General features: G+C 39.6%; 1 protein-coding gene and 1 pseudogene across 2 annotated transcripts; both read left to right on the forward strand.

Annotated features, from left to right (window-relative positions):
- The first annotated feature begins 3,117 nt into the window (after positions 1-3,117).
- On the forward strand, positions 3,118-12,519 carry LOC106609007 (Fc receptor-like protein 5). 2 transcript variants are annotated; one of them, XM_014207330.3, is made up of 14 exons: positions 3,118-3,262; positions 4,144-4,185; positions 4,349-4,621; positions 4,852-5,115; positions 5,339-5,623; positions 5,855-5,971; positions 6,095-6,119; positions 6,205-6,302; positions 6,463-6,513; positions 6,912-6,992; positions 7,090-7,152; positions 7,272-7,346; positions 11,851-11,913; positions 12,083-12,519. In XM_014207330.3, the coding sequence occupies exons 1-14, from the start codon at positions 3,232-3,234 to the stop codon at positions 12,088-12,090; spliced, it is 1,476 nt and encodes a 491-aa protein (XP_014062805.1). In that variant the 5' UTR covers positions 3,118-3,231; the 3' UTR covers positions 12,091-12,519. The 2 variants fall into 2 exon arrangements, with proteins under 2 accessions (XP_014062805.1, XP_045577744.1); XM_045721788.2 differs by having other exon boundaries at positions 7,275-7,346.
- Positions 12,520-13,845: 1,326 nt separating this feature from the next.
- On the forward strand, positions 13,846-15,203 carry LOC145879983 (uncharacterized; annotated as a pseudogene).
- Positions 15,204-17,949: the final 2,746 nt, after the last annotated feature.

Below are 17,949 nucleotides of genomic sequence, written 5' to 3' on the forward strand. Positions count from 1 at the left end.
TGATGGAAAGACCTGTGTGTTGTCCTTGTTAATGCAGACAGAGAAGTGCTCCAACTTCTTAATCATACCCTCAATTTTGTCCCGCACATTGAATACAGTTTCGGAGAGTCCCTGTAATCCTAGGTTCAGATCATTCAGGCGAGAAAAAAACATCACCCAGATAGGCCAGTCGTGTGGGAAACTCATCATCATGCAAGCGTTCAGACAAGTGAAAATTATGGTCAGCTAAGAAAAATTTAGGCTCATCTCTCAATTAAAAAAAACATGTCAATACTTTGCCCCTTGATAACCAGCGCACTTCTGTATGTTGTGAAAGCGCTACATGGTCGCTGCCCATATCATTGAATAGTGCAGAAAATATATGATAGTTCAGGGGCCTTGCTTTACCAAAGTTAACCATTTTCACTGTAGTGTCCAAAACATATTTCAAGCTGTCAGGCATTCCCTTTGTAGCAAGAGCCTCTCGGTGGATGCTGCAGTGTACCCAAGTGGCGTCGGGAGCAACTGCTTGCACGCGCGTTACAACTCTCCTACGTCTTCCTGTCATGGCTTTTGCTCCATCAGTACAGACACCAACACATCTTGACCACCAAAGTCCGTTTGATGTCACAAAGCTGTCCAGTACTTAAAAAATATCCTCTCCTGTTGCCCTGGTTCCCAGTGTTTTGCAGAAGAGGATGTCTTCCTTAATAGACCCCCCATAAACGTAACGGACATATGCCAGGAGCTGTGCCAGGCCCGCCACGTCTGACTCATCCAGCTGTAACGCATAGATTTCACTGGCTTGTATGCGAAGCAGTAATCGTTTCAAAACATCACTTGCCATGTCACTGATGCATTGTGAAACAGTGCTGTTTCTTGAAGGCATTGTCTGTATAATTTTGTGGGCCTTTTCCCAAAGCATTGTCCCAGCCATATCCTGGCAGGAAGAATTAAGTCCTCCACAATAGTATGGGGCATGCCTGTCCTTGCCACTCGGTAGCTCACCATATAAGATGCTTCTAGCCCCTTCTTATTAATGGTATCTGTTGCTTTTATACATGTCTTACTACTCGAAAGTCGTCTTAATTCTCGCTCAAAAAACTCCTGTGGCTTATTTTTCAAATTGGCATGTTTTGTTTCTAAATGTCTGCGCAAGAGTGAAGGTTTCATCGAGTTGTGAGATAGTACTTTTGCACATATAACATACTGTGGCTGAGGAAAGGCACTACTCCCAATATAAATGAACCTCAAATCAATGTAATTCTCATCATTTTTGCGCCTCTTCGATGGTCCAATGTCCCTGTCTGTTGTTCGGTGCTTTCCCAGGTAAGGAGGCAGTAGCTCTTCTGCTGCATCAGATTCACAACTGTCAGTGTCCATGCTATCTGGTCTAACAACAAGTAGAATTACTGATGCTAGCATTGGATGTGCTCGTGGAAGCAGAACAACTTGTGTCATTGACAGGTGCAGGTGTAGTACTGCTGGTAGTATTAGTACTACCAGTACAGCTGGTATGTGTCTCTATGGATGCGGGCCTTACTTTTTTTAAGCACTAATTCTCTCTCTCCATCTCCACCCCTCCCCCCTCCCCCAGGAGGAACTGAGCCCTGGGATAATGCCTCAGGACTACCTGGCCTGATGACTCTTGCCTGTCCCCTGTCCACCTGGTCGTGCTGCTGCTCCAGTTTCAACTGTTCTGCCTGCGGCTATAGAACCTTGACCAGTTCACTACCTTGTCCCAGACCTGCCGTTTTCAACTCTCTCTCTACCGCACCTGCTGTCTCTACCTCTGAGTGCTCGGCTATGAAAAGCCAACTGACATTTACTCCTGTGGTACTGACATGTTGCACCCTCTACAACGACGGTCCTTATTATTTGACCCTGCTGGTCATCTATGAACGTTTGAACATCTTGAAGAACAGTCTGGCCTTAATGGCCATGTACTTTTATAATCTCCACCCGGCACAGCCAGAAGAGGACTGGTCACCCCTCAGAGCCTGGTTCCTCTCTAGAGTTTTTCCTAGCCACCGTGCTTCTACATCTGCATTGCTTGCTGTTTGGTGTTTTAGGCTGGGTTTCTGTATAGCACTTGGTGACATCTGCTGATGTAAAAAGGGCTTTATAAATACATTTGATTGATTGATTAGTTTTGATATTGTGATCCACAAGAATGGGGAGTAGTTACAGGCCTGTCCCTGAAGGGTGCGATAAGAAACCCCAGATGTTTACCATAGGATACCAACTAAAGGTGAAGTCTGTAACTGCTTTCCCCTGTAACCTTTCTCTTGGTTTCTTCACAGATGTTGTACATATGTCCCATACTCTACACTCTACGACAAACCACTTAGATAATTTTAGAGGTAAATAGTTAAAGAAAATAGATGAATGTATTCAACATGTAATGATGTGAAGCTGAATGAAACTCTAGACTTTAACCTGGAAACCCACTTCCCCAGTTACAGCTTTGAAACTCCTCCCATCTCTGGTCAGTGGTAATAAATAATGCAAATAAATCAAAAGTTATTTGTACTATGCGTCGAATACAACAGTGAAATGCTTACTTACAAGCCCTTAACCAACAATGCGGTTTTAAGAAAATACACACAAAAAATTAAAATATATATTGTATATACAAATAACTTAATAAATAAGTTACAAAAATAATTTACAAAAAGAAAAGCAAGTGAAAAAAAGTAAAAAATAATGACAAAAATAAACAATAGACAAACACAAACAAACCACACAACACAACACGCACACACACACAAACAACACACACATAATACAGTACATGAACAATAGACCTGATACACATGACATACTGTATACAGACAAATTGAAATACAACACAATAACAAACATATATATGTAGACAGTAGCTAACTAAATATATTCCTCATAACAGAACCATCTGATGTGTGGTGTGTGTGTGAGAGAGAAAGAGAGAGAGAGAGAGAGTGAGAAGTGAGGGGTGGCTGGAGATGTCCATTTCCATTGTGCCCCAACAGAGGTTAGCTGGCTTGGCTTGCCACCTTACAACTGAGCAAAGGTTTGAGGGAAGTCCTACACTTACGTATTTATCTATTTTTACAATTCTCTAGAATATTTCTCTGCTTTTCTGTGTACGGTGAAGAGGTGTGATCTTAGCATGATGTGGTGTGATCTAAGCAGACTGTCATCATATAGGAAGTAGAGGGTTTGTTAGAAGGACTGTAGTTGTAGAGAAAGTCACTTGTCTGTGGGGACAGAATGGAGCACACCTTGCTCTGTTTGCTACTATGTAAGTACTGAGTTTGTTTATGAACACTAATTATCTCATTTACTAAGAATTTAAGGGGAAAAGGAATAAGACATTAATCGATATGAAGACAGTTTCATGCTTTAGCTTTGTTTTTGGTGTTTTAGCCCTTATTGGGAAAATATTAGTAAATGGCACTCAAAGGAAATATCAGCAAATATGGTGTAGAAAGTAACCATTCTACATTGATGTTGCATCACTGTGAGAACCTGAGCTTGTATAGCCGATGCCATGCAGACCAGGTTAGTGTGGTGGTGTGCATTTAACCAGCTCATCACTCAGGAACTAAAGAGTGGTGCTAACTCAGTGGTTGCGAAATATGCTGTCAATGACAATGAATATAAAATGCAATATTTGTTGGATGTGTTGTAGTATCAAGTTGTGATTATTGTAAATGGTTGAGGGTTCCTTCGCTACAGTTATATTAAACTGAGATGAGTGGTATTTTGGTGTTTTTGGTCTCTGTACACTCTCTGTGTGCAGAACATGAGAAGTCAGCGGCCATTTAATGCTGCAGTCCGTAATTCAAACTACAACAAAATGGCCACCCTGACACTTTTTGTGGTATATGGCTGAGGGATGGGGCTAAGGAAATTCATTCATCTACATTGTTTACAATAGTTGTCATAACATAACCATATATTTTGGTTTATGATGGGATAAGACAGTTGAGGGAATTAAAAGTTATACTCTTCAAGAATAAATGCCTATAATTAATTGAAAGATCCAACATGTGTGTAGAAATCTTAGATTGCACCTTTAAAATAAATTACAGGATGGATTTGGTAATCAGTAACATGAATATGGCGTGTTGTTATTTATTTCTATCTAATATTGGAGCAATGTGACTTTCTTTGTTGTAGTGCTGAGTACACACATCTACTCTGGACACTCTGAAGATGATGGTAGATATTTGTACACTTGATCAAGCCTTCATCTCTTAATGCTTCATCAAATGTTTTATTTGTAATTTTTAAAGCTGCTTTTGGATAGACATATTTTGTGTTTTGAGTGTTTCAAAATAACATGTGTAAAGAAATTGTTTCATTCTGGTTTTATGTTTTTCAGGACAGGCAAAGGCTGTTCTGACCATACGCCCCAAATCCTCCCAGATATTCAGTGGAGAGTCTGTCACTTTCAGATGTAACATACAGAGGGGAAAAGTCACTGACTGGGAATACACATGGCGCAAGGATGTTGTAGACTTATTCAGTAGGAAGCATAAATATGAGATCAGTGAGGTTAATATTTCAAACAGTGGTAACTACTGGTGTCTGGGTAGACATATTGATCAGAAGAAGGATTCTAAGTGGAGTGATGCAGTCACACTGACGGTGACAGGTAAGTCATCTTATCTCTCATTCACATCAGTGCCTCCATACACATAACCACTTGACATTGGGCCCCATTTTAAGGATTCTATTTTGTCATTTTAGTTGCAGTTCAGATTCTTCCGTTATTTTATTCTCATTTCATGTAATAATTGAAGAAATATGTTGTACGGTACTAAGATCATACTTTTAACTGATTGGTGCACTACCTGTATTTGTCTTCTTGAACTGTTTCCACAGCTCTGCCTACAGCCTCAGTGAAGATGGTCACTACCCAGGAGACACTGTATCCCAGAGACACAGTCAAGCTGCAGTGTGACATATCAAACTACACAGGCTGGACGTACCACTGGTTAATGAATAAAGAACTGCTTTCCAGTCAGACCAGTAAAACAAGCACCATCTCTCTCTCTGACCAGGCTGGTCAGTACCAGTGTCAGGGGACAAGGACAAAACGGCCCCAAAATTCATATCTCAGCTCATCTCTCCACATTAGCGTCACAGGTGAGCTCGCTATTAACCTTCAATCACTGTCTGAAATTTCTGAAATTTAAGCGAATGAGGAAAATCTAAATATACTGTATAGACTGTAAATTCTAACTGAATGGAGTCAACATACCCCTATTTAAAATAAACTTTAATCAAAACTTAACAGTAAGTGTTAAATTATTATAAATGACCAAGCATGTATCCAGATGTTTTGATATTCTGCTCTCTGTTTTCTTAGCTCTTCCTGAAACTACACTGACCGTAAATCCAAACCCAGCATATAAAGGAGAGACAGTAACTCTGACATGTTCAGTGGGGTCTGACAGTGGCTGGAGCTATACATGGCACAAAGACAACACTAAGAAAGTAGTGACCTTGTCTGACAGACACACTACAACAGGAGCCACCTTCACCATCAGTAGAGCTGCTGAGTCTGACCAGGGTCTCTACTGGTGTCAGGGAGAGATCCAGTCCAGATCCATATCATCAATCATCAGTGATCCTGTCACTATCACTGTGAAAGGTGAGTAATTGTGTGTCTGTGTGTGTGTGTGTGTGTGTGTGTGTGTGTGTGTGTGTGTGTGTGGTGTGTGTGTGTGTGTGTGTGTGTGTGTGTGTGTGTGTGTGTGTGTGTGTGTGTGTGTGTGTGCGTGTGTGTGTAGAAATGTGTATTAATGTTTTTCTTTGTCCACTACTTTATTTATTTTCTACAACTACCTCAGAGTCTGATGGTGATTTGCTGTTCTCTCTCCAGGCGTAAATCCTGGACCCTCTACATCAGTCCTAGTAGGAGTGGTTGTGGGCCTGGTTGTTGCTGGTGTTCTACTGGCCATTCTCCTGGTACTGCTGTGTCGATATAAAAAAGCCAAAGGTGAGACTTTTATCAATTCTCATTTGTCTTTTTGGTTCATGTTTAGGAGAAAAGTGTCTAATAACAAAATAATAAAACAGTAATGACTTGATACAGTATAATAGTATGCATTTCTCATTACAGATTCCTGTTGCAACAGAATATTCTCGTGAGTACACCTGTCTTTCAACTACGTTCCTTTTCATACAGTAAAATATAATCTGTGTGTTTCATGAGTATCTCTCTCCCTGTAGGCCCCCCCAGCCCCAGAGCACCAACCTGGACCCCCAACAGGACCAAGGATCTACCCAGAGCCAGGCTCCTGATGCTGGGTATACACATCTACAGCATGGTCAGTCTCTCATCCCAGACCACTGTCACTTTCCTCTCTGTAACATCACATTCTGACTTTTCACCATTCACTTTATATATATGTTACCGTACTCTATGTCCCTAGGCAAGCTGAGGGAAAACCAACCTATTAATCTTTCTCTCTCTTCTTTGACCAACAGATGGCGCTAACATCTATGATACAATCACACCCTCAGACAATGATGACAATGGTACTGGGAAAGGGAAAGGGGGATACCTAGTCAGTTGTAGATGAATGCCTTCAAATAAAATATGTCTTCCCCATTTAACCCAACCCCTCTGAATCAGAGAGATGCGGTTGGCTGCTTTAATCGACATCCACATCTTTGGCGCCTGGGGAACAGTGGGTTAACTGCTTTGCTCAGGGGCCGAACGATAGATTTTTAGCTTGTCAACTCAGGGATTCGATCCAGCATCCTTTTGGTTACTGGCCCAGCAATCTTTTGGTTACTAACCACAAGGCTACCTGTATGTTAAATTTAGCATGAATACAGTATAGAGTTGTTGTTGCTGTTGTTCTTCATATGTTTAATATAACTAGCATACTAACATTAAGTAGAGATATTAGTGTATTACCTATATATTTCAGATGCTGGTACTGCTACTGCTGGATCAAGTGATGTGATGTACGCACAGATTCAACTCAAACAGTTGGACAAGAAAAAGAAAAGTAACTTTCAATTGTCACATAAATTAATATAAAATGTAGCAATGTTTTTTAGTCATCAAAATTTATAGAAACGTACAAATTCTCTCCTCCTCCTCAGAAATGACAGCTGATCCAAAAGAAAATCCAGTCTATTCTGCGGTGAAGACAGGGAAGACCACAGGTGAGACCCATTCTACAGGTTGGTGGTCAGTGAAATTTAAATGTATGATTTTGGAGTTTCAAAAAATATTCAGAATAATCTAATTCCTTAATTTGTTGACTGGAAATGTCAATTTTCAGCAGCAACTGGACTTGTTGATGTGACCTATGCTGAGGTTAACCTTAAACAGAAGGCCAAAGCCAAGAAGAAGAAAGGTAAGATTGGACATCCCTCCTTCCATATTCCCCCTGTCATGACGTTGCCCTCTTTGGGTACAGCGAGCACAGTTAACCTGTTAGGGCTAGGGGGCAGCATTTGCACGTCTGGATAAAAAAAATGTACCCGATTTAATCTGGTTACTAATCCTACCCAGTAACTAGAATATGCATATACTTATTATATATGGATAGAAAACACTCTAAAGTTTCTAAAACTGTTTGAATGGTGTCTGTGAGTATAACAGAACTCATTTGGCAGGCAAAACCCTGAGACATTTTCTGACAGGAAGTGGATACCTGATGTGTTGTATTACCTTTAAACCTATCCCATTGAAAAACACAGGGGCTGAGGAATATTTTGGCACTTCCTATTGCTTCCACTAGATGTCACCAGCCTTTACAAAGTGTTTTGAGTCTTCTGGAGGGAGATCTGACCGAACAAGGGCCATGGAACGATGATGTCCCATTAGACACCTGGCGCGCGAGTTCATGTTGGGTACCCTCGTTCCAATACGTTATAAAAGAGTATGCATTCGTCCACCTTGAATATTATTCATGTTCTGGTTAAAAAAGGCCCTAATGATTTATGCTATACAACGTTTGACATGTTTGAACGAACGTAAATATATTTTTTCCCCTCGTTCATGACGAGAAGTCCGGCTGGCTTAGATCATGTGCTAACAAGACGGAGATTTTTGGACATAAATGATGAGCTTTTTTGAACAAAACTACATTCGTTATGGACCTGTGATACCTGGAAGTGACATCTGATGAAGAGAATCAAAGGTAATGGATTATTTACATAGTATTTTCGATTTTAGATCTCCCCAACATGACGTCTAGTCTGTATCGCAACGCGTATTTTTCTGGGCGCAGTGCTCAGATTATTGCAAAGTGTGATTTCCCAGTAAGGTTATTTTTAAATCTGGCAAGTTGATTGCGTTCAAGAGATGTAAATCTATAATTCTTTAAATGACAATATAATATTTTACCAATGTTTTCTAATTTTAATTATTTAATTTGTGACGCTGACTTGACTGCCGGTTATTGGAGGGAAACGATTTCCTCAACATCAATGCCATAGTAAAACGCTGTTTTTGGATATAAATATGAACTTGATAGAACTAAAAATGCATGCATTGTCTAACATAATGTCCTAGGAGTGTCATCTGATGGAGATTGTAAAAGGTTAGTGCATCATTTTAGCTGGTTTTATGGTTTTGGTGACCCTGTCTTTGACTTGACAAAACATTACACACAACTCTTGTAAATGTACTGTCCTAACATACTCTAAATTTATGCTTTCGCCGTAAAACCTTTTTGAAATCGTAAAACGTGGTTAGATTAAGGAGATGTTTATCTTTCAAAGGGTGTAAAATAGTTGTATGTTTGAAAAATTTGAATTTTGACATTTATTTGGATTCAAATTTGCCGCTCTTGAAATGCACCTGCTGTTGATGGAGTGCACCACGGGTGGCACGCTAGCGTCCCACCTAGCCCATAGAGGTTAACCCCCTCCCCCTGCACCTCCCCCTGCACTTCTTCACCATCTCCCTCTGTCTCCTACACCCATTCTGCTGTGGTCAGAAGGGGTCGTAAATTCCTAAGAAAATGTCCTGCCTCATGGCCACAGTATAAAGAGACAGAGTGTTTTCATAGAGAGACAATGGAATTCTTCCACCTCACAAAACTGGGGAACTGAATGACATTTATGTTCTGGAGAAGGTATAAAAGATCGGTGAAGAATCCAGCTACAAACTGGTCTGTTTGGTTCAATTTTGTGAAACTCTTGAGAGACAATACGGTTATATTACCATAATAATGTTTATATACTAGACTCAGCTATGAGACTTACATCTAAATGGTTGTATAAAATTAATGAATAAGGAGAAAGCTATTTGGAATATGTTGGGATGCTTGTAAGATGTTAATGTGAGAGAATTGTATTTTCTGTTTAAAGTTTTACCAAGTCATCGGCATGCCCCCAGGGACACAGACAGGTCCTGGCATCATGTGACAGCCTTTTCTACGTTCAGTATATAAACCCCCACCCAGGGTTTCTTTCCGTAGACCAGGCCTCCACTCCATTACGAGTTGGCTAATAGGTTTGACCATGCATCCCTCTACTGAACTTTAACCATACCACGTGGTTAAACTATTAGACTATCGATACAGAATAAGATATTAATTACTAGTCTGCAGCTAGGAATTCGGTATCATTGAACGCGAAGACCGACGAAACATCCATTCTATAACGACATTAATGAATGTCACTTTGAAAGATCCATTCTAACCGAGAGAGAGAACGCGAGGACATAACTCTCCAACAGAACCAAACTTTTCAACAAAGATCCCGACGACACACTAAGCGTAAATATATATTGATTGCAATTGTTCCCGAATGAGTGAGCGTTCATTGTGCAAAGGATTAGCATTTCAATTGTTAATATTTATCAACTCTGTAGTGTCTTCTCCGCTGCCCCCACCCCCCTTTTGTTTAACCTGTTATGGCTAGGGGCAGTATTTTCACGGCTGGATAAAAAACGTACCCGATTTAATCTGGTTACTACTCCTGCCCAGTAACTAGAATATGCATATAATTATTGGCTTTGGATAGAAAACACCCTAAAGTTTCTAAAACTGTTTGAATGGTGTCTGTGAGTATAACAGAACTCATATGGCAGGCAAAAACCTGAGAAGATTTCATGCAGGAAGTGGCCTGTCTGACAAGGTGTCGTTCTTCTTGTCTCTGTTTATTGAAGAGTGAGGATCTTAGCTGTCCCGTGACACTTCCTACGGCTGCCATAGGTTCTCAGAAGGCGGCAAAACGCTGAATCGTGGCTTTGCAGGCTCTGGCTGAAACAAAGTAGCGCGTTTGGATAGTGGCTGGTTACAGTACTGTGAGACTCAGGCTCGTGCCCGCGTCGACCGAAAGCTTTGTTTTCTTTCCTCTGTTTAGTTAAATGGACATTCCCGGTCGGAATATTATCGCTTTTTTACGAGAAAAATGGCATAAAAATTGATTTTAAACAGCGGTTGACATGCTTCGAAGTACGGTAATGGAATATTTAGATTTATTTTGTCACGAATTGCGCCATGCGCGCGACCCTGATTTACCATTCGGATAGTGTCTGGGACGCACAAACAAAACGACGCTATTCGGATATAACGATGGATTATTTTGGACCAAACCAACATTTGTTATTGAAGTAGCAGTCCTGGGAGTGCATTCTGACGAAGACAACAAAAGGTAATCAAACTTTTATAATAGTAAATCTGATATTGGTGAGTGCTAAACTTGCCGGGTGTCTAAATAGCTAGCCCGTGATGGCTGGGCTATGTACTTAGAATATTGCAAAATGTGCTTTCACCAAAAAGCTATTTTAAAATCGGACATATCGAGTGCATAGAGGAGTTCTGTATCTATAATTCTTAAAATAATTGTTATGCTTTTTGTGAACGTTTATCGTGAGTAATTTAGTAAATTGTTAGCAAATTCCCCGGGAAGTTTGCGGGGGCTATGCTAGTTCTGAACGTCACATGCTAATGTAAAAAGCAGTTTTTTGATATAAATATGAACTTGATTGAACAAAACATGCATGTATTGTATAACATAATGTCCTAGGGTTGTCATCTGATGAAGATCATCAAAGGTTAGTGCTGCATTTAGCTGTCTTCTGGGTTTTTGTGACATTATATGCTTGCTTGAAAAATGGGTGTCTGATTATTTCTGGCTTGGTACTCTGCTGACATAATCTAATGTTTTGCTTTCGCTGTAAAGCCTTTTTGAAATCGGACAGTGTGGTTAGATAAAGGAGAGTCTTGTCTTTAAAATGCTGTGAAATAGTCATATGTTTGAAAAATTGAAGTTTTTGTATTTTTGAGGAATTTGTAATTCGCGCCACACCTATCATTGGATATTGGAGCAGGTGTTCCGCTAGCGGAACGTCTAGATGTAAGAGGTTAACAAGCCGCCATGCCGGTTTAGCCCACTAGGGCACATTCCTCTACCATTTCTTCGTAACGATACCTACTGTTTATATGCCTTTCTGTGAATTATTTAGTTTAGTAAATAAATGATTTTAAGACAATTGTTGCATGGATGACTCATAGTGAAGACTGGGTTCGTGCAGATAACCAACAATTTGCGACGTTTGGAATGAGACTGGCGTGAGGTAAACTAACATATCATTAATCAGGGGACTCATGGATCAGATATTATAATATCTGAAAGTTATATTAGGAAAATTATAACTTTGTAATCTGAATATTTTCCTTGGTGCCCCGACCTTCTAGTTAATTACAGTTACACGATTAATCAGTTTAATCGCGTAATAATAATTACAGAGAGTTATTTGATAAACATGTCTTCAAGTTAATGATGCCAAAGACACGACACCCCTATCATAACCTCACACCTCTGACCCCAAATTGACTCGCTGTATAATATTCTGTATATAACTGTTATATTATTCTGATGTTTTATCCTCACCCCTTACAGAAACAGCAACCCCACCTGAGGCAGATTTGGTCTATTCTCAATTGAAGCCATGTACAGCCCCAGGTAAGACTAATAGCCATAAGCTATTGATACTTAGTATGATACTAATATGGAACTAATTCTCTGATATCAAAGTATAATGTATCTATTTAAAGTATGTCTCTTTGTTTAATTCTTAAGAGTTTATTTGACTGCATGTCGAAAAACAACTTTGTGTGGTGATATGTTGCAGGTACTTGAGGGGGTAAGGGATGGAGGGATGGATGGATGGAGGGAAGGATGGAGGGACAGAAGGATGGAAGGACACACCATCAGAAGAGCAGAAGGAACCCAGAACATGGATGTTGTACGCTCAACACACACAAGCAAACACACATGCACAAACACACACGCAATAACACCTTGTACATCAAGGAGTTCTCACTTATTTTATTTACTTATTTTATTGTATTTCAACATGGTTAAATTGTGTTTCACTGTAACAGCTTTTTTTAACAATATGGTACATCGTCGTATTGTGTATTGAGTTTATTGTTGATTTATTCAGATGATAGAATAACGTATTTGTTTTTGAATTTCCCAAAAAGTACTATTCCCGTTTTCTTCTAATCACCTGTACTTTTACAATATCTTTGCGTTGTGCTTTTTTAATAAACTATTTTTCATCCACCAGATGTCATGAGTGTTTTCTTACAGTAAATGGATAATGTCATCAACTTTTCCATAAAACCTAATCTGGTCAAAACTCCTTTAAGCCTAGTATAGATCTCAGGCTCCATAATGTGTGAGTTATTTCCGCATCCATTTTTGGACTTAATTATATCTACCCATTGAATCTTGAAGAATATAACATAAATGCCCCTTGAGCAAAGTTCAAATGTCGTACCCCATCAGCTGAAGACCCATTGAGATTTTCAGAATTACTTTTTGTGGAAGAGTGTGCCTGAAAAGAACAGTTCTTCTCAGTTTTATGATGTCATACTCTGCAGGAGTTCTGAGGATCTAGTAACATACGTATGAATGACCACCAGTTCTCCCATATTGCCTCCTCATCCTACAGAAAGGTCATGAATAATGACATTAGTTGTGTATGACTCTGACTGCTATTTTTAGTGTCCCTGCATGGTCTGGAAGGTCACTGTTTTAGTTATGGCGTTTCTGTGTCTATGTGGTCAGACAGACAGCCGGCAGCCAGGTCATTGTCACTGCTCCTGAGAAACAGTCACAGGAAGTGGCATCACCACAAGATGTTACCTGAAACGTAGAAGGGGGGCTTCTATCAGTAACCTGGGACCCATTACCTTCTGAAAAATTTGGCAGGTGTTTCATGTACCTCAGCCACACTGACCTATGAGCAGGCAGAAGAAGTCATGCAAACACTTCTGCAGGCATATGAAGCCAAGATGAAACTGCACAGAACCTGTTATGACATTTTTGCTCTCTCTCGCTCGCTCTCTCCAACACCTCCCCATCACACTCTCTCTCCCCCTCGCTCTTTGTCTTTCTTTCTCTGTCTCTGTCTCTCAATCTCGCTCTCTGTCTCACTCTCTCTCTTCCGAGCCCTCTATCTCCCTCCTTTCTCTTTCTCTGCAACATTGAGTGGTCTGCTCATAAAGTAACAAAGCTACCGGTATCTGTGAAACACCATGACCATTAACCACACAACCAGCAGCAGCTAGGAAACACATGCTCCAAAACCACCACCATCAGACTGATCAACACAGTGACAGACCCCAAACACACCCACACCTCATCATCTAACTCTCTAGCTGAGTGAAGGGGTATTTTCAGAGAGCAACTATAGAATGTGACTTCCTTTTCAACTAACATACAGGAATTATTTTATAGAACAGCAGTACTCATGAAAAGGAAGGCTCTGCTTATTCTACGCTCTACTCTTTATTCTCTGTGTGTTTTGGATAGTCAACTTTTAGCTATCAGTGACAGTGATAGGTAAGGACATCAGCCAGAGGAAACAGTCAAAGCCTTAGAGAGATGTCTGATGGTCCCTTCTCCTGCTTCTCCAAACAGGGAATACTACTTCTCCTACTCTCTAACTTCCAGGATGCTAAGATTTGTAACTATTGTTATTTATTTGAACATTATAAACACAATAAAACCGCATACAAGCGATTGGCCAACAACTCCTGTACGGTGCGGCTGGTGTGCAACGTGTCCTGCTACCCCAACATTACCTACACCTGGGAGAGAGAAAATGAGATCTACGGGGACGCCCAGCAGATTTACTTCTCTCTCTCACCAGCAGAGAGACATCAGTGTAAAGTGCAACGCCTCCAACCTAGTCAGTTGGAAAACTGCCTCTACGACAGTAAAGTGTAGTGATGACATAACCACCCCAGGTACCTAGATATCATAATAATCCCTTCTATACACTTTTTATTGTGCTTATACACTTATGTTGTCAAATATAATATGTAATGCATGTGATTACATTGGATGTATATGATATAGAACCATTTAGTCTTTATCATATTGTATAGTCTAATCATGTGTGTTGTACAATATGTGACAGGACTGGTGTGGTTTACCATCTACATCAGAGTGTCAGTGGGAGACGCTGTGGTGCTGATCCTCACTGTAGCTGTGGCAGTGTGCTACTGCAGGGGCCGAAGTAACACAGGTGTGTACAGCTTAGGGCCCTCAGCTATACTTAAAGTGACATTTCAGGTGGTTCTAGAAGTATTCCTCAGCTGATTGGATTTTGGGGGGATTTGCTAGAAATTAGAAAAAGAGTGAGACCCCTCATTATTTCCTGGGAATGTTTGTTGATATTCTGTATAAAATGTTTCTGATTGGTTGATATTTTGTTCTTATAAAACACAGCAGATCAAACTGATAACGCAATATAGGCTGATATTATGGACAACACAAGAATTGGAGATGTAAATATGCATTGTTGTTATTATGTATCTGAATGTGTGGAAGCTGTATGTATTGTAATGGTCTGTATTTTGATTCCTGACAAGTTCAAGTCATGTAAACCCAATATCCATCTATGAAACTGTCAATGATCTGGTTATCCCAAGATTGAACAAGGTAAGATATAAATGGTCATAATGGTAAAATGTCTGTGATTGAATGGAAGACTATGTAGTCTACTTTGAGAATAATCACTACCTTTCTTGATGCTGAAACAGTTTCTTCTTGATTATCTGTCACATGTAGCCGCAGACTCTGTATGACAAGATCACATTTGGACTTCCAGAAGGCACGCTCCTCTCCCTACCAGAAAGTACTGTGAGCTGAGCAGGATGTGGTCATAGGCTGGGCATTCCATAGATATGTAACCCTCTGCATCCTCTGCATCTTACACGTGTATATTCTGTAGATAGGCCTAGATGTTACTGTTGAATTTCATCACAACCTACACTATTTGCTTTATTTCCTTCTCCCTTTGATTATTCTCATATATACAGTATGTCATAAGGCCTTATACCTTTATTTGAAGGCCTAGATACAATTTGAAGATTCGGAAATGTGTAATAGGCTGTAGTAGGTGTGGTGATCAGACAAGCTCATATGTCGAATTTCTATTTTGTAGATTAAACAAAATAGTTTTTGTTAACAGTATGACATTGATTAGTGAGGTTGATTTATGCCTGTGAATAGAAAGTGTACTATTTTTTGTGTTTAAGATTATGTGCTCGCCAGGTATCAATGAGGTTCAATTCAGAGTATATGCTGTAGAGCCTTGGTTGCATGTTGATTGTAGATGGTCTTATTTGATTTGTCCGCATGTCCAAAATGGCATTCATGTCTGTCCCAACAACCAGATGGAATTCAGTTCATTCTATAAAAAATATGCTGTTCAGAGAAAAACAAATAATTCTACCTTATTTGCATACCTTGAGTGCCTTGCATTTAGAGTGAATTCTAATTTCCACTCAGGACTGTATTCGTTAGCGACAGAGACATGATTGTTGTATTGAATGGTTTTCAGTACTGTAGCCTTCACCTAGTGAATGTCTAAGTGGATATGTTATCTTTAAAATGAAACTCATTATGACAACACATTACATATATCATAAAGCCCCTGAGGGCCTAGTTACACCCTAACACACTGGTCTGAAACTCCTGGTTTAGTCAAATTATGCCGGCTTGCAAAGGGATCTGTCATTTCTATTGGAATCCAGCCAAAGTTAGGATATCCAACAATTGCAACTTTCAGTCACACGCAACTTGAATTCAGAATGACTGCTGGGGTAGAGAAGATTGATTATTGAGACTACCTAAATCATATCAACTGGAACAAACATATCAGTAATGTGTGAAATAAGTCCAACTAGTAACATATAGGATTAGTTTCGAAAAATATATGTTATCTATGTTTGTGTAGCATAAGATTAATCAACCAGTCATAGTACATGCAAATACACAGGTATTGAAACAAACCATTCTGAAAATCAACCTGTGAAGAGATCATGCTGGAATAATGATAATGATGATGATTGGTGTTGTTTTGAGCAAAGATTCATTTTGTATTTTACTCAACAAGCTTGTTCAAATACAACTGACTTCAAGCAGAGTTTGTTGATTAAAGACATTAACACATTGGCTTAAATTCTTGTCATTTTTAAGTCCACTCAACTTGCATAATAATGCTAATTAAGCAATTGGTTAAGTTTGGCTTTTTCCAGTGTACAGTGAATGAAATAAAAAAGCTGAGGAACTTCATATTAGGGCACTTGTTTGTCATAGTTGAGGGGTCATTGTTTGCTCTCTCCGTCTTTAGCAGTGAGGGTTTGTGAAGGAATGCACTCTGTGAAGCTGTCTTTTCCCACCGTGATCAGAGAGAGTCACATAGAGAAATGGTTGTAATCATATGCAAAAACCTGTGAAAACCTAGTTGCTGGGCTGATGAGTACACATGAAAAGTTGTGCAGGGATTTATGTCCTTTTCAGAGGGAAGAATGACAATGTTCTTGCAGCATTTTCTGTAGTTAACTTATTCATTTCTCTTTTACATTCAATCTATCACTGTGATCACTACTTTCCTGGGTTATTACTTTGAACAGCTGACAGACTGTAACTCAAGAACATCTACATGCAGTTGACCTCCAAATAGCTACAACATAAACCAAATGATAAACATTCCATGACGTCAAACCTTTGACACCTCTCCTAGTGACATCAAAGATTGTACTGAACGTGTGAACATAACCAGGTATGATAAATGCAATATTGACTTCACTTTTTGTACAACTATGTTTTATCCACTAAGTTTCTTTCTCTGATATATACTATATTTATATCTTCCTCCCACAGAAAGACCACAGTGCTGATGTTTCCATTTACTTTTACAGTAAGAGGAAGTTGTGTAGAGATGAACATGACATCAGATGCTTTTTTTTCTGTTTCTCTTTAAGCAACTGTACCTTTCTAATTCTGTCAAAGCCCCATTCGTGTCACAGCCACAGGAACTGTAGGGGTCCGGAAGACTTGCCAGAGGCTCAGAATGGAGTACACTTTATGTGCAACTCTGCGATGATGATGATTCATGTATTTCTCTGTATTTTGAATATTGTTAGCTAACTATTTCCTTTATTGGACAAGAATATGTTTCATTCATAGAATATGAAGTACGTCATATATGCACAATAAATGTGGTAACTGATGATGACGTTGTTTGGTTACACTGTGTTTACCGACTGCAGAGTAATGGAGTTTTTGGTCACTACAGCTTTTAATCAGGTTGTAGCATGAGCCTGAGAAACATATAATATAAACTAATATGATGACATAGAGAGAGGAAGGAATAAGGGCACAGACCCAGTAGACTGAGGGGTTATGTTGTTGCTATGTTACCAATCACATCTTAGTTTCTATATTGTGTTCCACAAGAATGTGGAGTAGTTACAGGTCTGTCCTGAAGGGGGCGATAAGAAACCCCAGATGTTTACCTTGATTCTTCGCACTGCGTCTCAAACTCTACACACTACAAGGTAAATAGTAAAAAAAACCGATGGATTCATGTCTTCAAAATGTAATGATGTGAAGCAAAATTAAACTACACTCTGTGTGTGTGTGGGGGGGACAACTAAGGTTAGCTGTCTAGACTTTTCTAGAATACAGTATAGA

Source organism: Salmo salar, chromosome 07, assembly GCF_965601325.2.
Source record: "Salmo salar chromosome 07, fSalSal1, whole genome shotgun sequence".
In the NCBI taxonomy this organism is placed as follows: Eukaryota; Metazoa; Chordata; class Actinopteri; order Salmoniformes; family Salmonidae; genus Salmo; species Salmo salar.

Bases quoted from the DNA above. Each gene is read 5' to 3' on its own strand.
- LOC106609007 (XM_014207330.3), top strand. From the start codon at position 3,232: ATGGAGCACACCTTGCTCTGTTTGCTACTAT. The intron at 5,116-5,338 runs GTGAGCTCGCTA...CTGTTTTCTTAG, and splicing joins TCTCCACATTAGCGTCACAG to CTCTTCCTGAAACTACACTG. The intron at 6,120-6,204 runs GTGAGTACACCT...CTCTCCCTGTAG, and splicing joins TGTTGCAACAGAATATTCTC to GCCCCCCCAGCCCCAGAGCA.